Consider the following 23,741-nt stretch of genomic DNA (forward strand, 5'->3'; position numbering starts at 1 on the left):
ACCTGCCAGGGTACTCATGGTTGCTCAGGGCCCCTCACATGGGTCTTGGGTTCCTTCCTCCTGCCTGTAGAGTGCTGTGCTCTTGCTGGGGCCCATATACATTAATGCATCAATACACTCAATTCTCAGAGGTCCTCTTCAGTGATCTAGGGCTTATTCTTTTTTATCTCATCTGTGGAGGACCCTTCACTCTTGTCAGGTCCCTTTTTGCTAACCTGCCAGGCACTCATGTTTGCTCAGATGAGGACTGTAAGCTGTTATCGTGGGCCCTTAACACCTGATTTAATTTTCCCTGGGGGCGGGGGGGGGGGGACAACTGCCAAGCATTAACCCGCACAAGGACCCCTCGGAGCGTGCACTGGGCCCCGGTAGGAGTGCCCCATACAGGGGAGCCTCTCAGTCCCTCATGGCTTACGCATGCAGCCCACCCCTGACAAGCGGCGCGTCGCGTCGAGGACCGGGTGCAAGGTCAGTTATGAATGGTGACAGATAACAATTGACAATGAATGATGCCAGATGCCAGATGCCAATCTCTTGAAACATTAGCTCCATCATGCCTCCAATCCCCTTTCCAAGTGAGCCAAGACAACGTCCCTCCCCCCCCCCCCCGCGGCCTATACCTATTTCCAAGCCTTTTTATATCCGGGCCTCTGGGGCTGTTCCCTAAGCGCCATAACCATGAAAATTGCCACATTAACATACTTCTCTAGACTTTTTTGGATATTATTCTACAATTTTGTTAGCCCATATTTAAGAATCTCACCAATGAAATAATGTTAAAAAGTGATTGAAGCTGACTTATTGTCACGCCGATTTATTAATATGCAGGATTGAGATCGCCAGCAGCCTAAAAGGACCTTAAACCCTGCCCTCTACCGTAGACTTTTGCGTCGGTCTGGTCTGTTGTGCGCCAGTTTTGTCGGAATAAAGCCGTGGGTGTCGGGTCTTGGTAGGTTCGTTAACTGAGGTTAAACGCGATTTACTGTCATTCTGTACCACATAGAGGTAAATGAAGGTCTTTAAAGCACTCATACATGCCTTATATATTCTTTTTCCCATATTTTATGGATTTACACCAGATTAACTTGATTCCGACCGTGTTGGGAAGTGGGGGTCCTACGCCGGTCCGAGGCCCGGCGGTCGGCCTGCAAAAACACCACCCACTTCCCGGACCGTCCATGTACAAATTTTACCGCACTTTGTAGAATCATTATGCCCATTAATTACCTTCAATAATTCAGAGAAGATGTTTGATGACTACCTGCTTAGAACATCTGAACAGCCCAAATTGTTAACATGTTTTTCATGTAGTTATTTAATATTGTAAAGAAAATTGAATTTTGTGCAGTATATGATTGCAGGTTTTTCACATTGTTTGAATGTTTAATTCGGTCAGGGTGTACTTTCCTACCCGATGTTAGAAAAAATCATTGTACACCATTTGTCGTGTTTGAGGCAGGACATATAGTAAATAATCACAAAACAGGTAGATTCATGCTCTTACCTTCAAATTTTTTGCAATTACAATGGCGACCTCCCAAGCACTGCACACACACAGCAGCCGCGACACCTATAAATGTACGGGGCCAAGATAGCAAGAATCCATTGATCCTCAACGCCAACGGGACGATGGGTTGCAGGGGAATTGGGTGGGGAATGTAACGCGCAAAATGAGAACACGGCAGCTAAATAAAAGCTCACTTTACGGCAACTATACATGGCATGGAACGTGGATGCCAATGGGATGCTGGGTTGAAGGAGGTATAGGGTGGGGAGGTTAGGTTAGGTTAGGTTAGGTTAGGTTAGGTTAGGTTAGGTTAGGTTAGGTTAGGTTAGGTTAGGTTAGGTTAGGTTAGGTTAGGTTAGGTTAAGTTGGGTTGGGTTGGGTTGGGTTGGGTTGGGTTGGGTTGGGTTGGGTTGGGTATAATGGTATCTTCTACTGTTCACAATGTGATTTTTATATGATGTTACCTGTAACGTTTAGCAAGCATTCTGGTCATGACCAGTTATGCTCATAATTCTACACACACCATAATATTATTCCATTTTCTTCTTAATGCTGAAGATAATTGTAGAACATTCTGCTCAGCTGGTACTGCCCTCCGCTACTGGCAGTGATTACCATACAATCTTATGAAGGATTTGCAGGGTGCCAAGATTCATACAGTAATGCATACAGAATATAAATATAAAGTTATTCTACCAGGATCCTGGCTCTCCGGCAGCCTTAGCGTGCAATCTGTCAGTGTTACTTTGTTGGCCTTTGATTCAGAACACAGGTATCTGACCTGCCTAGTTCACTTGTCAAGTCAAAGGCAAGACTGATGATTTTTACTGAAGGGTTTATGATGTTTTTTAATGAAGGTGCTTTGTTTTGGATGAATTCTGGTAAAGTGGGGTGAATGAGTATACTATATTTTATGGCCTTATGCCTTGTGATCAGGGTTTAGCAGCTTATATATCTGTAGCACTCACATGGCCTAATTGTATTGCCAAAATTATCCATTTTCATCCTGTCTATAGCCATTTTTGTTGATTGTGTGTTAGTTATTGTGTCATTTATATGCCATTTTCCACAAGCATTAATATTTACATTTTGTGACATGCCATAATGTCATGAAGGTACCATACCATGTAGGCATGGTGAATAAAGGATGATTCATATGGAAGTTGTCTATCTTAAATGCTGCTGCTTGGAGGGTATCCAAAGTATGACTTATGCTTTGCAGTTTCAGGCTGCTGAAGGCATAACCACATCACAATGTTTCCAAGCTTGTTAAACAGCCACATTATGAAGATGAAGGTTAGTAGTTAGTAGTTTGCTGCCACAGTTTATTTGGCATTATGATGTGCATCCAGAAATTTGCTTATGCTGATGCTTATATGCAGCCAGCTGTTGACTGTGCCAACATATCCCAATGAGTAGATGTGTGTTTATGTCCAGTATATTTTTGTGATATAAGGACTTGCATTGTAATTCCAAGCTGCAGAGGATGATATCATGCCCTCAAAATTGTTCTTCATTTTTTGCAATTGCTTGTTGTATGGGCTGTTTGTGATATTGATTTTGCAATGACTTGGAATAGCATATGTGTTCAGTGCTGACATGTGTTGGAGACCATTTTTCATTGTCTTTGTGTACTGAATTGTCTAATAACAGAAGCTCAGATAATTTAATAGGGAATAGCTGTAATGCATAATCACACAGTATAAAGTTTTGTGTGAGAAGGGAAGAAATAGTATAGAACTGAAAAGTTTTGTACATGTTTTTGTTAGGTTTTCGACCCAATACCTCAGTTTTAGCATTCAGATGCACTAAAGTACAAACATATGCAATGCATTTTAGCAATCAGCATAGTGAAGTATGGTCATATGCTATCCATGTTTATGTGAATTATGCCATCCTGCTTTTCTTGCTCATTGTTTGATTTCTTAATGTTGCTGGTCTGCTGATGTATTCTACATAGTAACCATTTCTTGAAAATCTGTTATTTCCAGCATTTCTCACGAACATCCGCACTTCATTTTACATACTATTTGTCGAACATGAGGGGGTTCAGGACAAAGCCTCATGGAAAACAAACCACCCTACCACTAGGCCTTGTCAAACCTGTGGACACAAGCCTGCCCTATAAGTCTGTTTACCCATTCACCAGTTGTGGTGTGGCTGTCTGCGGCCAGGTGGCGCCAGCGGTGCGCCGTAGCCTGAGCACGGCGTCCGGCTTGAACGAGGTGGTCATCTGCAGCGCCGCCCGCACCGCCATGGGCAGCTTCCTGGGCACGCTGGCGCCGCTCTCTTCCACCCAGCTGGGCTCCGTCGCTGTCAAGGTCAGCCAACGATGTTTGCCGATGGGCGCGGGCCTGTTACGCACGCTGTGATGGTGTAGCTTTGTTAACGCACTCAGGGCAATTTTGGCGCTTGTCGTTTCACCAATCCGCGATGTCGCGGCAGCTCTACATTTTTGTTTGGCCGGGTCGCAGCGGCAAATCTGACGAGTCGTGCCTGTGATCTCTGTCGCCAGGCGGCGGTGGAGCGGGCTGGCATAGACCCGTCTGCTGTGCAGGAGGTCTTCATGGGCAATGTGCTGTCGGCCAACACCGGTCAGGCGCCGGCACGACAGGCTGCGCTGTTCGCCGGTAACTGCGCCTGCTGTGGCGGACACATTGAGCCGGCATTCGGGCAGACATGCTGCCAACACGTAGCACGTTTGCATAGGATATGTTGCTGTTTTTGGCGCTTAAAGGCGGTTGAGGCGACGGGGGCTACGTCACATATTGTATTAAAACAGTTGCGGTCAAAGGTGCTTTTTGCCTTACGTTTTTGTGGGCGTTCTCAAGGCCTTTGTGTCTTAGAATCCGTGTTTGGTTTTTAAAGTAATTTTTAGACCTTTATGTACGAGTGACTTTGAACTCCATTCACCTTAGCATAAACATCACAGTAATCAGCATTAACATCACAATGATCGATTCAGACTTGTGCCTGTTGCCGCTCGGGCGAAATCGATTCGGAATCGGTGCTAAAGCGGCATGAAGCCATATCCGAATAAGATTTCAGGCCTCTGCTGAAAATCTGAATCGAATCGGAATTAAACTCTAGCACAGCTAGAATTATTGACTTTTTCTTGTCTGGGTGAGTGCGGGGGTTCAATTGAATGTCCTGCATCTATGTGTCTAAGCGCTTGTGTAAATGAATCTGAACAAATATCCAATGTTTAAATAAATCTTAACAAATGTTTAATATCTAAATCAATGTGCCTGCGCGAGATTTCAAGTCGGTCATATACACTTACGTCTGCGACGCGTGGCAGAGCATATTTGAGCAGCATCTTCACCCATTGTGGAAGATGAAGCCCATGCTTGCTAACTGGTTGTTTACTCGCCCCAATGACCGCCTCCAAGAAGTCGCGCTTCGTAGACTGTTGGTTGGGTTGTAGGTAGGACTTCATATGGTGAGTCATTAGTCGTGTGTAGGGTGTAGGTAGGACTTTGTTGGTTGGGTCATGCATATGCAATGCACTCAGTGTACATTATGCGCCAGGATATGCCTCAGGGTGACGTATGTGGGGACCGGCTGTCCGTAGAGCATGTCGTTGTCTCGTGCCGACGCTAGGACGCGGAAAAGCGCTGGTGTTTTTCGTTAGCGTCCCTCCGTCCTTTGATTGGTGGTGAACCGTGTTGCGAAATCGCGAATATGCTCGCATTTTTGGCAACGTTGGCGTCGCCATTATTTAAACTCGGCCTCGAGGTTAAGTACACCAGTGAAGCCGCCTAGTAAAAGTTGAAAATGTATGTATAGCCTGCCTGTACAGACAGCGGTGGTTGTTTTCGAGTGGGCGCAAGATGACTTGGGAGCCGACGCGTCATTAAAACACCAAACCGCCACCACACCTGACATAACCTTACTTAAGGTTCGACGCATGTTGCATTAGGCATCGGTTTACAATGTTCGCTATGAGAATCTAGTTTCATGTATCACTGTCTATTTTTCGAATCAATCACCTGTATCACTCGGTACTTTAACTTGATCTTGTACTTCGTGATACGTTTTGGTGTGCGATCTGCATACATGACAAATTTTGTCATGTTGATTATTTGACACTCTATAGTTTTGTTCCGATGTTTTTCCCTGGCCAAGTTTTTGCCATGCATAGTCTCTTGTTTTTTTTGTTTTTTTTTTTGTTTCTTTAATCGCGACATTATACCAGATTATATTCTCCCAACAACATTTGACAACCAATTTTGTATTTTTGACGCAAATTTCTTTTGATAGCTTTGCTTTGGTCGTCTGCTGCGTTCGGCAGTGTTCAGCTCTATTGTCGCTCATTCGACGGTCGTGCGCTGAGCCCGGCTGCCACTGGGCTCAGACGGCTGATGGCTCGTCCGCTCCTCAGGCCTCTCGCGCTCGACGCCCTGCACCACCGTCAACAAGGTGTGCGCTTCGGGAATGAAGGCTGTCATGCTCGCCTGCCAGTCGCTGATGACCGGCGCCAACGACGTCATGGTGGCCGGCGGCATGGAGTCCATGTCGAACGTGCCGTTCTACCTGCCGCGCGGCACCACGCCCTACGGCGGCGTCAAGCTGGTGGTGAGGCGACGAGCCGGGCCGGGGTACCACGTACAACGGGCAGCGGCGCCGGCCGCGCCTGCCAGCTGGTGGTGAGGCGACGAGCCGGGCCGGGGTACCACGTACAACGGGCAGCGGCGCCGGCCACGCCTACCAGCTGGTGGTGAGGCGACGAGCCGGGCCGGGGTACCACGTACAACGGGCAGCGGCGCCGGCCACGCCTACCAGCTGGTGGTGAGGCGACGAGCCGGGCCAGGGTACCACGTACAACGGGCAGCGGCGCCGGCCGCGCCTACCAGCTGGTGGTGAGGCGACGAGCCGGGCCGGGGTACCACGTACAACGGGCAGCGGCGCCGGCCACGCCTACCAGCTGGTGGTGAGGCGACGAGCCGGGCCAGGGTACCACGTACAACGGGCAGCGGCGCCGGCCGCGCCTGCCAGCTGGTGGTGAGGCGACGAGCCGGGCCGGGGTACCACGTACAACGGGCAGCGGCGCCGGCCGCGCCTGCCAGCTGTAGCTCGGCTTCGGGGCGCGTATCTACTCTTTGTATCGACCAGACGTAGATCGAATGGTACGATGAGAGTCACATACAATTTGATGAATTGATCATTGATGGGGATCGGAACACCATATCGGTTCTGTTACATTTCAAGGATTACTTTCTGTGCTCTTATTGTCTGCGACTGGAAATACTAAGATTCGCTATGCTTATACGATCGCTACGTTTTGCACTCATGAATTTGCCACCCAATCTCCATCGCACCCGTCCATGCTGAAGCGCGCTTATTGAACCCTTGCTGTATGCGGCCCTCGGGTGACCACGGTCGGTGTCAACTGTCCCCGGGTGACCGCGGTCAATGTCAGCGGCCATGCAATCTCCGTTGAATGCGGTCAGTGCCAGCGGCGCGTGGGCGACTGCGGTCAGTGCCAGCGGTCCACGGGTGACCACGGTCGGTGTCAGCGGCCGTGCAGCCTCCGTTGACCGCGGTCAGTGTCAGCGGCCCCTGAGTGACTGCTGTAAGTGCCAGTGGCCCCGGCTGACTACGGCCAGTGTCAGCGGCCGCCTGTGGTCTGTTCCCAGGACGGTATCGCGTTTGACGGCCTGACGGACGTCTACGACAAGATCCACATGGGCAACTGCGGCGAGAACACGGCCCGCAAGCTCGGCATCAGCCGCGCCGAACAGGACGAGTACTGTGCGTGAGGCTGCCAGCCAGTCGCGGCGGCGGCCGGACCAGCGGCCGGCCCGCCGTGGCGGCGCGCACGCCTGGTCCCCTGCCATGACTGGTGGTGTGGCTGATTGTTCTGTTGTTGCGTTACTGCGTTCGAGGCACGCGGTGTACAGGAGCAGATTGGTTCAATCGGCGCCTTGAACACTGATCGGATGTTTGTTTTATGGATTCTTTTCGAACTACAGTGTCCGAAACGTTGCTTGGGTGTCGAATAGGGACACGCGTTCCGCGTGTTGTTGATTTGCAAGTGTTTAGGACTACTAGATAGATAAGACACCCTTTTTCTGTTGTAGCTTTAACGTTTGAGTGGGGAAGGGAAACCCTGTGGGCGGTCCGCCCGCCTCCACCCTCTTCTTTGCAGTGATAGATCTGCTCGGGTTCAAACGCCTAATTCGCAGCCGTCACTAGCGGGGCGGACACCACAGAATCATGTCCACCGGACCCATGCGGTGACGGCTGCGCCCTCTCGCCGGTCACTGATAGACCGCACACGCACCGTGCTAATTGACCCCCTCCACGCGCTGACCGGCGCCGCCTCCACTCCAGCGATGGAGAGCTACCGTCGGACGGCGGCGGCGTTCTCGTCGGGCGCGGTGGGCGCCGAACTGTGTCCGGTCACGGTGCCCGGCGGCCGCGGCAAGCCGGACACCGTGCTCGCCGAGGACGAGGAGTACCGCAACGTCAATTTCGACAAGTTCACCAAGCTACGCACTATCTTCGATGTGAGCCGACCAGGTGGAGGCGCCGGTGTGCGCCCCCGCCGGCACTGTCCCACCACAGAGCGACGGGCGGTCGGCCTGAGCTGGGCGGGTGGGGTCGCCGGCGTGCGTCACTGCCGGCACTGCCCCACCACAGAGCGGTAGCCGGTCGGCCTGAGCTGGGTGGGTGGGGACGCCGGCACTGCCCCACCACAGAGCGATGGCCGGTCGGCCTGAGCTGGGCGGGTGGGGACGCCGGCGTGCGTCACCGCCGGCACTGTCCCACCACGGAGCGATGGCCGGTCAGCCTGATCTGAGTGCGTGCCCTATCTTCTGTGGGAGAGGTCCGGGAAGGTGGCGCGTACGTCTGTTTCAAAGGCTGAGGCATCATAAATGTGGGGAGCCACGCCTGAGGGCATTCTCCGATGGGTGCCAGTACCGTGTCCTGATCGCATTCTCCGATGGGTGCCAGTACCGTGGCCTGATTGCGTTCTCCGATGGGTGCCAGTACCGTGGCCTGATTGCGTTCTCCGATGGGTGCCAGTACCGTGTCCTGATCGCATTCTCCGATGAGTGCCAGTACCGTGTCCTGATCGCATTCTCCGATGGGTGCCAGTACCGTGGCCTGATTGCGTTCTCCGATGGGTGCCAGTACCGTGTCCTGATCGCATTCTCCGATGGGTGCCCGTACCGTGTCCTGATCGCATTCTCCGATGAGTGCCAGTACCGTGTCCTGATCGCATTCTCCGATGGGTGCCAGTACCGTGGCCTGATTGCGTTCTCCGATGGGTGCCAGTACCGTGTTCTGATCGCATTCTCCGATGGGTGCCAGTACCGTGTCCTGATCGCATTCTCCTATGGGTGCCAGTACCGTGCCGTGTCCTGATTGCATTCTATTGTGTTTGCCCGTCGCAAATATGCGTCATTACGTATATATGATACTCTTGATGGCAACACTTAATGCCACAAACTACCACCACTATCATTTCAGTGAGAAAGGTGCGCTGTCACTACGTCTTATTAGGCAAGCATATTATCTGGATGATGGGCAGTGGTCACGGCAGTGGTCGCGGCGGTGGCCGACCAAGGCGCACGTCCCCCGGGGCTCACCACTGGCCAGGCCTGTCTCGGCCGGTCGCTCGGTCTGACCTCGTCCCGTGCCCTCCGGCAGAAAGAGGGCACAATCACGGCCGGTAGCTCGTCCAAGCTCAACGACGGTGGCGCCGCTCTGGTGCTGATGACGGCGGCGGCGGCGGCGCAGCACGGCTGCCGGCCGCTGGCTCGCGTGCTGGGCTTCGCCGACGCCGCCTGCGACCCCATCGACTTCCCGATCGCGCCAGCTCTGGCCAAGCAGAAGGTGAGATGGGATGCCGCTCAGCGGCGGGCAGCCGGCTCAGCGGTGGGGCAGTCGGCTCAAGATTTGGGCAGCCGGCTCAGCGGTGTGGCGGCCAGCTCAGCGGTGGGGCAATCGGCTAAAGATTTGGGCAGCCGGCTCGGTGGTGGGGCGGCCAGCTCGGCGGCGGGAAGTTAGCTCAATGGCGGGGCAGCCGGCTCAGCGGTGGGGCAATCGGCCCAAGATCTGGGCAGTCGGCTCAGCAGTGGGGCGGCCAGCTCGGCGGCGGGAAGTTAGCTCAATGGCGGGGCAGCCGGCTCAGCGGTGGGGCGGCCAGCTCAGCGGTGGGGCAGTCGTCTCAATATTTAGGCAGCCGGCTCAGCGGTGGGGCGGCCAGCTCGGCGGCGGGAAGTTAGCTCAATGGCGGGGCAGCCGGCTCAGCGGTAGGGCAGCCGACCAAGCGGTGAGGCGTTCGGCTCAGCGCTGGGGCAGCCGGCTCAGCGGCGGGACGGCCGGCTCTATGGTCTGGTGGGGCGCACCGGGGCCGTTGGTCATGTGCCATGGGCCTCCGGTAGCGCAGCGGTTAAGCTCCGCGTCTGGGAAACCAGAGGTGCGGGGCTCGATTACCCGTGGTCCTCGCCCTTCCTGTGTGGGTGAGTGGCATGCAGCGTCATATAGTCTCAGTAACTGAGTGCGGCGTGAAGCATCTATTGACATGACATGTACCGCGAGAAGCAGGCCGCCGGTGTCTTGCACTGACGGGCGTGGGATCGACGGGACTTGCGAAATGCGTTCCTCGTGGTCCTGCGCAGCTCGCAACTTTGCTGTGCGGTGCTTGAACTGTCTCCGTGTCCCTCGCAGCTGTTTGCCCAGCTGGGTATGAATAAGGACGACGTGGACATGTACGAGATCAACGAGGCGTTCGCCGTCGTCATCCTTGCCAACATCAAGATGCTGGACCTGGACCCGGCCAAGGTCAACATCCACGGCGGTGCCATCAGCGTGGGACACCCTATCGGGTTAGTAGCATGTCATCGGTGCGAGACGCCCGATCGCGTCAGTAGCGGGTCATCGGTGTGGGACACCCGATCGCGTCAGTAGCGGGTCATCGGTGTGGGACACCCGATCGGGTCAGTAGCGGTTCATCGGTGTGGAACTCCCGATGAGGGCAGTAGCAGGTCATCGATGTGGGACGCCCGATCGGGCCAGTAGCGGGTCATCAGTGTGGAACACCCGATCGGGTCAGTGGCAGGCCACCGATCGGGTGTGGAACACCCGATCGGGTCAGTAGCGGGTCATTGGTGTATCAGGTCAGTAGCAGGCCATCGGTGTGGAACACCCGATTGGGTCAGTAGCAGGTCATCGGTGTGGAACATCCGATCGGGTCAGTGACAGGCCATCGGCGTGGAACACCCGACGGGGTCAGTAGGGGGTCATCGATGGGGAACACGCGATCTCCGATCGAATTAAGTAGCAGGTCATCAGGACACCCGATAGGATCGGTAGCTAATAGACAGTTCCGGGCTGCACCAATAGGAGGCTACAGGCATCCGCCCCGTTTACCTCCCCTGTATTGAAGAGGCCATCCTCGTTCAATGTATATGTTCGTCATGAAGGTGCCACATCCACACCTTGAGTTGCTATTGGCCTTAGCTTGCTGATCCCGACACCCTTACACGACCGCGCAATCGAAGCGCCGAAGCCCCAACAATCGACTGGCATGGCCCGACACCCATTAGTAAGCTAACAGACAGCCCCGTCTGTAAGGCGAACTTGAACCGGGTTCAAGGCATGCAACATGTCGAAGTGGCAAACTACTACCACCGTTCGTTGATCTTGTAACGACGCATTTATCATAATCACTGCAGCCGCGGAGGCGGAGTCCCTGTCTGGCTCAAACATTACTGCCATTTAAATCACGTATAATACCGCCAATCTGATTCGCGTGAGTAATAAACTTCGCCGTAATTCGCGTGGCCTGGCCAGATTCCGTGACCGTCGGGTCGGGCGGCGGCAAGCGTCCCGGTCAGGACCGGCGACCAGGTCTGAGGTCAACAGCGCAACAGCTGTCACGCATGGGTTTTAAGCCTGAGAGTAGAGCATTGTATTGATATTTCAGAGGAGCTGTGGTGCATCCTTTGCGTCAGGGTCCCTCACAGGTCCGCAAGACTGAGACAACGGCAGTCGGTTTTGTGTTTCTGTTTTGACGGGGAATTTACCATACAATGGGACACTCCCGTAGAATAGTAAGTTCCATGGACTTTCAAATCACCATCACGGGCCCATAAAAGTTCCCGCAAAATGTAATGAACTGGAAACATTCCGCAGTATTTCACAGTATTTAATCTTACTTAAAACGTCGTCTGCTTAGAAGTCTCGCAGGATCTTAGTTATTTAAAATGTAACGAAGTGACATCTTTTCGAGGTGTTCGGCTGATTTATGGAATGCCGTTTGTTCCGTGCCTGTTCCACGACGTGCTGACAGCACCGTACGGCACCGGTGATGCTGGCGCGGCAGTGGTTGTTAACCTGTCATCGGTTGCGGCGCGGCCGATATAAGCTTCCACCCCGGCGACGGCACCGGACAGGAGGGGTCTCACTGTCCGGAGCACATTTTCTGTGTGCGGATGCTGCCATCCAAGTGCTAATTGGCAGTTTTAGCAGACTTTGTCTATGACGCTTGATCGGCCGTCCTGATCGAACGGCAAATTAACGAACACATGACGTGTGAATACAGGGTTCTGGCTATGACTGCGGCTTACGACGTGCGGGAGGAGAGGGGCGGGGGGGGGGGGAGATTCAGCACTCAGCATGAACCCTAGTAAGTGTGGTGCAGTGACGAACGGTCTGGCTGTGAGGTATAAGAGCTGTTGGAAACTGGCGCAACTCTGGCCGATATTGCACTGCATGTGTTACGTTGCATCACGCCTTATACATTGTCTGCTACGGTATCTACTATGTAAGATGCCAGGAGGCTGAATCTGCATATTCAGTGTTTATGCACCTCTGACAATGAACTTGTTAGCGTGTGTGGGCCGTCTGTAATTGGTGTTTTGGGCGTAGGGCGTATGTGCTAATGTTCCTTCTACTCCGTGGCCTGCAGTTGAGAAATGGTCAGCGCATCGATCTCGAAAGGTCGTCGCTCTGGTGGTAACCCGCTGGAGGATAGCTAATCGTATTAACGCTGTTTTCGTTCTGAACTTCAGGGCAAAGTGGATCAAAACACCCGGCTTCCGAGGAAAGTGGTCCTTTCACATCAGGCCCGTATAGTTTGTGTTGTCGCTGTTTTTTAAAAGCGCACCAATTTCTCGACGGTTGTTTCTCAGCGTGGTATTTTGATCGGTGCTCTGACTCCAGTCATACGTGTTGACCATGCTGTGCTTGCTGTGTGGCGACCGATCGGACTTCGCCGGCGCTGGTGCCGACGTACACAGCAGACAGATGTGAACTGGTCGGGTGGCTCCGGCCTCCAGTGCCATGGCTGCCGGCCGCTGGGGCCCTCCTGGACGCAAGGCACCCGGCACTGGACCTGGGTTAGATGAGAGATGAATCGATTAACAATTCGTCAATCGCATTATTTTCGAAAGAGTGAGTCGAGATGAGAAAATGTCAGTCTGAATGACGCAGAGTCAACGCTAAGGCGACGTGCTCAAAAATATTTAGATAGCTTGGAAGCTAAGGTAAAAAACCTCAAATCAGTGCAAATCATTGTTGAAATCTGGAACCACGCTAGTCGATTCGTCGGATGATTTTACCAACCTGACAGTTCTGCTGGCAACAGCAGAATGCGACTGTTGTATTTTCACCTGACGTGAAATGATTTAACACTGCGAATCAGTGATCTGCCAATTAAACGGGATGCAGATTAGCATGGAATTATTGAGCGTAGAATGAATAAAGGATAAATTGTTTCACACAACATGATTTGGATCAGAAATGACTCTTGAATTGCGATAGCGAATTCAAACGAACAGAACTTACTTTGAGTTGCTATTGCTAGTGAAGCGAATCTCAAGACGAGAAATAGTCAGGTGAATCACATTAAAATCGCACAGCAGGGATCGCGAATCGATGGTGAATCGATAAAAAGGATCACTGTCCTGCTGCGTTCTCGACCACTCCACGCAATAGCCCCGAGCAGTAAGAGCACGCGACCGACCCCGCGCACAGCGGTGGCGATGTGGCGACACGCCGGTGTGCTCACAAATAGAGTGTGCGTGTTCCAGCAGGTCAGATAGTGCCACGGAGCGTCTGACAGGACTGGCACGTTCGTCACGTCCGGACACGTGGAGAGCTCGGGCGGCTGCGATGGGGAGCTGGTCAGGCCAGTGAGGTGGTCAGCCGAACACTGCTGACGTTGCCACAGTAGGCCGGCTCAGCGCGTCCGTGGGGCTTATCGTGCGCGTGTTCGTATTGGTTATTTCATGTCCATCCGTGCGAGCACAGTTCTTTCAGGACACTACGCAAAGCACAGTAGAAAAGGTAACCAGCTAGAACGCGGAAGACAGCGAAACTATATAGGTACCGTCTCCAGCTTTGTATGCTTGGGGATCCGTGGTCGTCGAGCCCGGCTCTACCCCATGCTCCCATTGAATATGATGGGGCTACCCTTCTGTTGGTATCAAGTTAGAGCGTCGAAGCTCCGCAAGTTTACAATGAACATGTAACATGAGACACTGTAATGGGTCCCTTGCATGCAGCGCTATCGTCCGGAGGTGTCCATGGTCTCGAGCTGTATATGGTACGGTTCGGCTTAAATCACATCTTTACCGCGGTCAAACCACCGGGTTCCTCGGTTCTCCGCGTCCTGCAGCGTCCTGCCGTCTGCCCCACATACTTCATTAAATGTTATACCCTGTTGTAGCTCATGAACGGATGTCTGTGGCGGGAGAATGCCTGTGGTGCCTCTGGTTTCTGAAGCGAAACCTGCTCTTTCCCGGCTTGACTGCGGAAGATGAATCAATGGCGTTTCACTGGTTGACGTGACGTGCCGATTATGTCACCCCCCCCCCCCCTTACCTTCCCCAGATCTGTTCATTAGGCTGTATGTCAGCGGCCGTCGGTTGGCCGCGCCGCCTGGCCGTTGGGGGTCTGCTGGGACGCGCGTGCCGTGTGTGACGCGATGGTCTACCCGGCGCCGCAGGATGTCCGGCGCCCGCATCACCACCCACCTGGCGCACTCGCTGAAGGCCGGCCAGCGGGGCGTGGCCTCCATCTGCAACGGCGGCGGCGGCGGCTCAGCCATCATGCTAGAGGGCCTGTAAACAACTCATTCACCGAACGGAAGGTGCAGTCCGCCGAGCTGGAGCTGATGAATCAAACCCGACTCGCCATCAGGCATGCAACAGGCCCCTTCCCCTTGTCTTCGCCGGACCGGACAGGTTAGGACTCAGAGCAGCAGACTGTGGAATTACAGCTGTGATGTGGCCCAATGCAACGGATTGGTCAGCCAGCGCAGCGACGTGCCGGGTCGCTCAGCACAGGGATGATATTCGGTGTTGGTATGTGGCGTCGATGGCATAACGGCTGCCGCTCTTCAACCCTCGTCGGAGTGCGCTCGGCGTGTGCGATTGTCACTTGTGACGCCTTGAGTGCACCGTGGTGCTGTTGCTAAAATAAGCTGACGTATGCGTCAACTGGAAGTAAAGCTAGTGGTAGTGTGATGGTGTCCAATGCTAATGGAGGGTGATAGGGTTGTTGGAGTTGTGCAATAATATCCGTCATTAGGCGTCCGTTGGCATGCGGATCGGACTGGGCTAATGGCCTCAGCTATGTATGCCGGCGTCGTCGTCGGACCTCCGCGCCAGCTGACCGGAGTCAAGAGCGCAGCCAGCGCCACGCTTGTGTGCAGAGCCGGCGTTCACTGTAGGTATTTTAGAGTGGCTGTATGTATTGCATCGAACCCATTTTGGAATATACAGCGCAGTGCCCGGTGGACGCGTTGACAGGTGTCTGGCTCGCAGAGGCTTCGTGGCCAAACGTTTTGCCTTCGTTGCAATGGGATGAACCGTGGAGCGTGCGGCCGCTGTTGGCTGCACGCTCTGTGGCCCCTCCCACTGTAACAGCAGGGCAGCTCCGGCTGGGAGTGGTGCTGCTCGAGCCGGCCCAGCCGGTGTGTACCCGGCCTATCGAGCTCGGCCTGAGGCGCAGCGGTAATTACTGTTTTAATAATCAATGTAATAACGTAGCCGTGCGTCGGCACCTCGTGGATACGACGGTGGGGCAGTTTATTCAAATATAGAACAAAGTTGTTGACGTCAATTGCCTCAGCTCAATGGCGCAAGATAAGTCAACCCAGCGCCGATTATCTTGTTCTGTTTTCATCCACCCGCTGATAACGACTATGACATTGACCTCACAGCACTTTGACATCGGCGGCGAAGTATTTGAAATTGCACATATAGCACAAATTTACATCGTCATAATCTCGTCCGTTTTGGAGTATTTGTGTCTAGTTTGCGTGCGATATGCACATGGAAAGGGACGACGTCACCAGGGATCAATGGAGCAACATCCTCTCTGCCATTTTCCGGACGCATCTTCTCTCGGAATTTCAGAGGGACCCAACATGTTCACCATATGATACGAGGTCTCGATGAGCGAGACAGCTTTCATCACATTTAAAGGAGACAGTTCAATACTCGCATGAGCTGTTATTTACACCGTAGGGAATCCCACATGGCAATCTCAGACCGTGGCGGTCGACAGCAGGCCTTAGATCGGTTAAAGAAGGCCCATCAGAAACGTAGAAGGCATACGAAAGACAGTAAGCCTGCCATCCCAAGAGGAAGCCCGATCAGTAGACCGCGAGTCCTACCAGGGCGATGTTTGTCATCAATATATATATATATATATATATATATATATATATATATATATATATATATATGTACATGTATGCATTGTGTGTAGGGGGTCCTTCCCAAAATGTGGGCAAAATCCAAAGACAAATTTATTGATAGAAAGAGGTTAGGACAGGAGGCGCCCAGATCTACTTGCTGTCGTAGAAAGTTTGCGCCGTCGTCTCTGCATGCGAGTAGGGATGTCATCGTTGCAGTTACTATCTATTATTGTCTCTTGTTTATGAATAGCCTCGAAGCATTGGAACTCATTAAACCTAAGCCAAATAACGCTTGTTTTTGACTTATATGCTTTGGACGGCATTGGATTCCACGTGACGATCATGGTGCGTGGCCAAAATTCCTCGCATCTCAGACATATCTGATACCGTTGTGATTCACCCTAAAATGTGCAACAGAACTACTCTGTTTTTACAGAACTCTTGCTCTCATTGGTTTTACCGGTGACGACTAATGCAAATGTTCCCTGCCTAGGAGCTGCCATGGAGCTGCCCATCTGGCTTTGTTTGTCGTCATTGCGCGAGCGGAATATCGGCCAACCACAGAGTAGGTAACTATTGGTAGCGCCGAAGCCGTTTCGCCATCGCGCTCGCTGGCCAGGACACGCCGAACAGATCCGCTTGCGGTGCGGCGAGCTGCACTTATTTCAGGCTATTTTCTTTCACCAGAGGTATTATTTTGTCGCAAAAACACTTTGAGTGTGGGCTTTTGGAATGCACTATGTGTTTGGACGTCTGCGACACTGATTGAGCTCCGTCGGTTGATAGCAACGGAAAAACATTCCGGGACTGGCTAGATTAGGTCGATGGAACACTAGCCCAGCGTAGCTTTTTTCGGATTACTCGGAACCTCTGGGACTTTGAGCGCATGTCAGAGACACGTCCTTACACATATCGGGATATGTTGTTCATACCGGTACCGGATCAGGAGCTACTGAGGAGGCCAACGATCGAGAAACGCAATCTAAAGGTTATTTATTGAAACATGGGTGGCAAATTCACACCAAAGGCAACGGCGAGGGGAATATTCTCGATGTTTTGGAGACGGGCGGTGCTTTTGCTGCACAATCTCGTAACAAACTTATTGAATCAGAACGACAAAATGCTTAGGCTATTGGATTGCACCCGTCCTCAAAGAACGAGCGAAACATGACCAGGAGGGTAATGAAACACTTGAAGATTAGTGGTTAGTGGCGACTCAAATGGGTATTTCACAATATATATGGTAGTTGCACGGACACGTCCGGCAAGGTACATGCTTCAAAAACGTCAAAACCGTAGCGTTCAGTGACATGACGCTATTGAAGCCAGGCCCCCACGTGCAAACCAAATAATTGTCACATTCTCGTCAAACAGGCCAACATCTTTGCTAGTCAAGGACTGCCTAGAAGTGCATCAAGCCGTCGCGTCCGCTGGGTCCGCTGGCACTCAGCCGCTGAAACCGACGGCTGCTGGTCCTCTTCCACTCGCCCGTGTCTAGTCCGTGAGCAGCGTGTGAGCGGTCTCGTCATGTGCAGTTCTCCATGTGTGATCCTCTGCTGGTCCTCATCGTTCCGTTCCTCCGCTCTGCCGCGTTTTGTCCCATCGTTTTGTCCTTCGTATTGTCTACGCTTAGCCTGTGGCTGATCACGTATGGGTGGTCCCCGCGTGTGGACCACCTGCAGTTGGTCCTGTCGGGACCAAGAGCGGCTGGTCCCCGCGTGCGGACCACCTGCCGTTGGTCCTGTCGGGACCAAGAGCGTGGTCTGTCGGGACCAAGAGCGGCTGGTCCCCGCGTGTCGTCGCCAGCTCGCCATTGGTCGCCGCGGTCGTCTCCTGCCCTCCCCCCCCCCCCCCTCTTGATCGCCGTCCGTGACCCCCTGCCCGGCTCCTCATCCACGCGTCCTCGGCGCGGTGTCCTCCTCGTCCGCCGTCCCTCAGGTGACTAGCGGCTCCTCCTGGTCGTCACCAAACAGCTTGCGTATCTGGGGCCGCTGCAGCTGACCGTCGCAGAGGTTGCAGCACCAGCACTGGCGGTGCGTGCAGCCCAGGCAGCAGCAGAGCAGCGCGAGCAGCGCTGTCAGGGGCGGCGAGCGCGTCACCGGAGTGCGTCACCACGGCGGCCGGCAGCGCGCGCAGACTGACAAAAACACCACAGTGCCTACGGGGACAATGTGACCATGCGAAGCACAAAACACGGCTGAACAGGATTAAAACTCCAATGAGCAGCATCATGATTGGAGCCTGGTCTTAATCCGGTCAACTTAAGTTCGTTAGAAAGTGTCTTTGCAAACCATATGACGTGTCCTTGGAAGAGTGTCAAAGGAATGCACAACAACATTTTAGCAAATCGATGCAGTTCAACTCACAGCTGAAACGCGTTTGTGTTTAACGCAAATCAAGCGAATAAACAAGAGGTCATTTGCTTTCTAAGAAACCCCGGACGAGGACCTCTTAGTGCGCATTACGTAGACATAAGAGATCACATCCGAACCCCACCCTGGAAAATGAAACATGTCGAGAACATGTGACGTGCGAGACGTGCGAACAACACACCATGTGACGTGCGAGACGTGTGAACAACAAACCATGTGACGTGGTCGGGCGTGCAGTGCACGTGCGACGTGCGGTTTGTGGCGTGATTGTACAATGCACGCGTGACGTAGGGCCCGTGCGGCGGCCATGCACACGCACTAACTGGCGGCAGCCGGCACGGTGATGGCGAGCATGGCCTGCAGGTTGGTATGCCGGACGCCGCGGCCGTCGTATGGCGTCAGCGGCTCGTGCGCCGGCTTGCGGCGCGGCGGCACCGTTGAGGTGTTACTCGGCCAGTACCACACGCCGTCCACGGAGACGGCGCGGCCGGCCACCTGGAAGCGCTGGCCGCTGATGTTGGCGCGCCCGTCGCCGTCCAGCTGGTGCCAGGTGCCGCGCACCCAGAGCGAGCCGTTCCGCACGCGCAGGCCGAGCTGCTCCGGCGTCGGGGAGCGGCTGAACATGCCGCTCCGGATGCGCGCCGCCAGACGGAGGAAGGACGGGTACTGCGGCAGATTGGAGCCGACCGGTGCCTGGGCGAGCGGCGCTGCCGGCGGGGAATGACAGCGTCGGGAGATCGCACGCCCTGGTCGCGTGCGTTGCAGGAGGGCAGCATCACAGCGTGGAACATTTATTGAGCTTATCACCCGGATGGTGAAATCTTGATAGGCGTGTTGCTATTTCTACATATGAAGTGGATGTCATCCACCCTGCGCTTGTGGGAGATGGATTAACAGTCACGAGTGTCATGCTTGATAGCGGTGTACTGCTTCTTCTAGTTGTGTGGGCAAAACCGAGCATCCTGTTCGATTTCATTTCGGAGCATTCCCACTGTCCCTTTTTATCGAGGACTTAGTGGCGGTTGTGGGGCTGAATGATCTACGTTATACCAATACTATCGACTCCTGCACAACCCACCACATTTTTTTGCCTCTCCGGACATCAGCCCTCATGTGCCTGTCGCTCAATGCTAGTCCCAGCCCGCTGTCCTGAAGCGCGTCACGCACGTTAGCTGGCCTCAGAGAGCAGTGCGTCCGACCCTTCCGCGGCCCCGTCCCCGCCCCTGCTTACCTTCTAGAGCCGTCAGCCAGCTCGCCTGAAGCAGCAGCGCCAGCACCAGGGGCAGCATGGTGAGTGGCGCCGTCCGCCTTCGGGCGCAGTCCGCTCGGCTCGCTGGTGACCGCGCTGGCAGCCGGCGGCCGATGGTCGCCGTCGGATGAGCGTCGCCGCCGCGCTGCTGGAGCGAGCCGCCCGCCGTCTGACCCCTGCTGACCGTCCGCCGGCCCGGTCGAAGCGGCGCCGTCACCGCGGCAACCCGTCCGCCGCGCCCGGTGGTACCACCGCGACAGTGGGCAGTAGCCATCGAAATGTGAATTGCAAAAAAAGCCGCGCGACCTGACTGACAAAATGCGAATTCATCAGCCATGTAAACTAGGCAAGGCCACACCCTCGCAAAGCTGTAAAGTGTTCAGATGCATATTAGATATGAGCATAAATATCTGAAAAATGTGTAAATTTGGTGTATACATATGTAAGAATATTTATATGAATATAGATACAAAAATGTAAATATTATTTTATCCTCATCGCATCACCTTACCGAGCCCTTTGCTTTTCCCTGCATGCACACATCATGGTCAAGAGAAAGACGACTCGAGGAGGATGGAGCGGGGAAGGGATACAAGCGGCTGTCACATCCGTCAAAGGGGGAGCAGCGTGATTTAGGAAGCTGCTTTGCACGGAGTACGTAGGACGTCAGCTCAACGTCACCTTTATGTTAAGTGTCCCTCAAGTGGATGTGGAGCCAAAAAAGTGTGTACACCATTGCAAAAAGTGGTTTAGAAGATCACATGCTACTTCTAGAGAGCATGTTCTGCGGCCTAACGCCCTCAAATGTGCACAGCTCGGCGTACCAGCATGCCGAAAAGAATGACATACCCCACGGTCAAAGCGGGCGTGACCGGGAAGGATTGGTTGGGCAGCTTTATGAAGAGGAACAAGAAAAAACCTATCGTTGCGTGCGCCAGAAGCCACGTCTGTGGCACGTGCCCGTGGATTTATCAAGGCTATCGCTGTCAAATTCTTCAATCTGCTGGAACAGGTACGTGATGGCATCGTTGATCCGCACAGACTATACAATATTAATGAAACGAGAATAACAACTGTGCGTGCAAAATCAAGCAAGCTCCTGGCCGCAATCGGGAAAAAGCAGATCAAGATTGTAACCTCGGCAGCTGCGGACGTCTTCGCGTCTAGAAACGTAGAGACCTCTGCAGCTTCTGGGATGACAGAAGCATCATGGGACGCTTGAATGGCCACGGCAGTGGAGGAGCCAACAACAGTGGGGGCGTCCACTGCTGGGATGGTTAAGCCATCCTCGTCAGCGGCGGTCGCTTGGGCGACTGCTGCACCTGCTTCTCCACCTCGCCCAGCTGCTGTAGTGCTACCGATGACGTTCAGCCCTGCTGATATACTTCCCGTGCCGGAAGCACGCCAGCAAAAAAGGATAAACGTTTAAGCGAAAATGAGCGGTCATTTCAACGAGTTCATCGTACAAGACACAGTTGCGGGAGAGCACGTAGGAAGGGGAAAGCTAAGAGACTGCAACAAAAAATGAAGACCTGCTGTGAGGAAGATAACAGAAACAGCAAGCAAAAAAATGACAGAGGCCCAAAAGCATGGAGGACAGGAAGCGCGGAGGACAGGACAGTGAATATTGAACTCTATGATCTTGAAGCAAGCATCAGATCTATTGGTGCACGTTTATGTCAAAGGGACTGCTCTAGACAGCATAGTTTGTTAGGTGAATGTGCTCTTCAATGCGTCATTGCTTGATTACGTCATCCTTGCATAATATAGATCAAGGGTCAATTGACGGCCGTTGTATCTGGAAGTCGTGCTCACGAACGTCAGACATAAACGACTTGACGGTTGTATTTTTATTGGCCTTGATGGCTGCATAGCTAATGGAATGGCAGGATTTGGAAGACGTCATTTTGGTGTCATGGATGCCTGGATTACCTTGCAATAGTCTCCGCGAAATAGTCTGCCATCTTCGCATGCGCGTTGCTCAGAAACTAGAGGGTTTCAGGTCTTAAGAAGGGTAGTGCTGTAAGCTAAACCGCACGGTCTCCCGAATGTGGATGCACCCAATGGCTATTTTAGTTCAAAATCCACACAAATGTGGAACACTCAATTTAATGGGAGTGTGCCATTGGTCGGACTCCTCAATCAATAAGGGCCCTCGGTGTCGGTCAGGGGCCCCCGGTGCCTAACAAGGGTTGTGCATTGGCAAGGACCCCAGAGTCGGCCCTTGACCATGTTTGAGGGAGTTTGCAGGGGGGTGGCCCTTCGCGACCGCCTATTAAATGCCAATTGGAGGACCCAAAGGGTTGGCTGTAGGTGTCATTAATGACCCTGACCCGCAGGCCAGGGCCCGCAAATGTCAGTCAGAACGCATGTTGCACCGATTAGAGGGCGTCCTTGGACAATCTGGGCCCCCATTTCGGTCAGATACCACCGGCACCGAACAGCCGGCTCCGTGTCGGTCTGAGTTCTGGGCCCATTTCCCACGAGGAACAAGGTCGAACCTGTGATTTACATCCGTTAGGACCCCTGAAAGAATGTGGGCCTTGCATGTGCAAAAATGAGAGGCCTACAGTTCCTAACAATCGTGTGTCGGCAAAGGACCCGAGTCAGCCAGGGGAACATATGCAGAACAGGGACAGAGACAAGACTCCAAATGTCAGGAGGCCTTCTGGGCTGGTCGTGGCCCTCAGTTTTCACGTCATCAATGTCAATGTCAATGCAAATGTTTTCTACGTTGCGCATGTCATTGACATGACGGACACTCCATTTGTCACAGGTCCGAACTAAAGTGGGCGAGGTTCGGTCTCCGTTTCACACCATACCTTGCTGAGGCTTCTGCCAAGGGTGAAGGGGCTTTCGCAAATGGGAACGGATGAAAAGCATCCAATACCAACGCGGCAATTTCTGTGATCTATGTATACACGTATATATACATGTATACATCCGTAGATATCTCGTATATGTTTAAGAGGTATATATATATATATATATATATATATATATATGTCGTGACACCAAAATGATATCCTCCAAATCCAAACGTGTGTGGGTGTGCGTGTGGGCGTGGGTGTCTGTGTGTGGGTGGGCGGGTATTGAGGCATATGCAAGCTAAGTTCCCGGGCTTTGGTTTGGTCCCCGGCATGCGATGTTTGACTCCTGTCTTTAGGTTAGTGGTTCACATGTTATGGCGGCAGAGTATGCACATGGATGTCAGAGCAGTATACAGGAGGTCTCACAAATCCGAATCTTGCGACAGGTGTACTAGCGTTATAATGTGTTTTTACCAATGCGGCAAGGGTTCCTCGTTCCATCAGATCCATCAGACATGCTTGCTCTTTTTGTGATTACCAACATCGCATTGATAAAAACATCTAAAAATGTTCCATATTTGTCTATTTATGATCACCAAAGTAAAGATCTTACCTTGGACCAACACGGACTTTGTCAGCATGCTTTAGCTAAGCCAGACCGAATCTGATCAAATTAAGCGATTTGCAGTCAGTATCGGTCACGGGATTTGACTCTGGAAGGCCTATTTGGATTGGACCGAACTCGAATATTCAACCAGTGGCTATCCTATGTCACACGGTGGCCAGGCGTCCAGTCTTGCAGTCGGCTGAGCTATGGGAGGGGGGGGGGGGGGGGGGGGGGGCAGCTGAGGAGTGAATTGGGATTAGAATGTGCAGCCATTTTATGATATTGCAGCCAGACATGTGTCAGGAGCGCCCTAACAAAAATATTTCAGGATCCCCGGATCCATCACCATGGAATCCTATAGGATACTGCATTCGCTTTTGGGATCAAAACACATGCCTAATCGCAACCGTCCCTGATCTCATAGACAGCCGATTTGATTTTGTTGTTGAAACTGTGGGTCTGGTGACGTCACGTCATTATATCTTGAGAGGACAGAATGGTACAAATGTACGGATGCCACCCATTAACTACAAA

General features: G+C 53.0%; 1 protein-coding gene across 5 annotated transcripts; it reads left to right on the forward strand.

Moving 5' to 3' along the window:
* The first annotated feature begins 909 nt into the window (after positions 1 to 909).
* LOC119103394 (acetyl-CoA acetyltransferase B, mitochondrial) lies at positions 910 to 15,271 on the forward strand. Of its 5 annotated transcripts, none has more exons than XM_037226914.1 (10): positions 910 to 1,005; positions 2,730 to 2,803; positions 3,682 to 3,828; positions 4,023 to 4,137; positions 5,892 to 6,085; positions 7,147 to 7,261; positions 7,844 to 8,019; positions 9,167 to 9,352; positions 10,190 to 10,347; positions 14,472 to 15,271. In XM_037226914.1, the coding sequence occupies exons 2-10, from the start codon at positions 2,762 to 2,764 to the stop codon at positions 14,590 to 14,592; spliced, it is 1,254 nt and encodes a 417-aa protein (XP_037082809.1). In that variant the 5' UTR covers positions 910 to 1,005; positions 2,730 to 2,761; the 3' UTR covers positions 14,593 to 15,271. The 5 variants fall into 5 exon arrangements, with proteins under 5 accessions (XP_037082809.1, XP_037082810.1, XP_037082811.1 ...); XM_037226915.1 differs by having other exon boundaries at positions 910 to 949; XM_037226916.1 differs by having other exon boundaries at positions 914 to 953.
* The last annotated feature ends 8,470 nt before the right edge of the window (positions 15,272 to 23,741 follow it).

This window comes from Pollicipes pollicipes, unplaced genomic scaffold, assembly GCF_011947565.3.
Source record: "Pollicipes pollicipes isolate AB1234 unplaced genomic scaffold, Ppol_2.1 Scaffold_5724;HRSCAF=6776_pilon_pilon_pilon, whole genome shotgun sequence".
NCBI classification, from domain to species: domain Eukaryota; kingdom Metazoa; phylum Arthropoda; class Thecostraca; order Pollicipedomorpha; family Pollicipedidae; genus Pollicipes; species Pollicipes pollicipes.

Excerpts from the sequence above, each read along its gene's own strand:
- LOC119103394 (XM_037226914.1), top strand. The coding sequence starts at position 2,762 with ATGTTTCCAAGCTTGTTAAACAGCCACATTATGAAGATGAAG. Across the intron at positions 6,086-7,146 it reads ACGGCGGCGTCAAGCTGGTG|GACGGTATCGCGTTTGACGG; the intron begins GTGAGGCGACGA and ends GTCTGTTCCCAG. Across the intron at positions 10,348-14,471 it reads AGCGTGGGACACCCTATCGG|GATGTCCGGCGCCCGCATCA; the intron begins GTTAGTAGCATG and ends CCGGCGCCGCAG.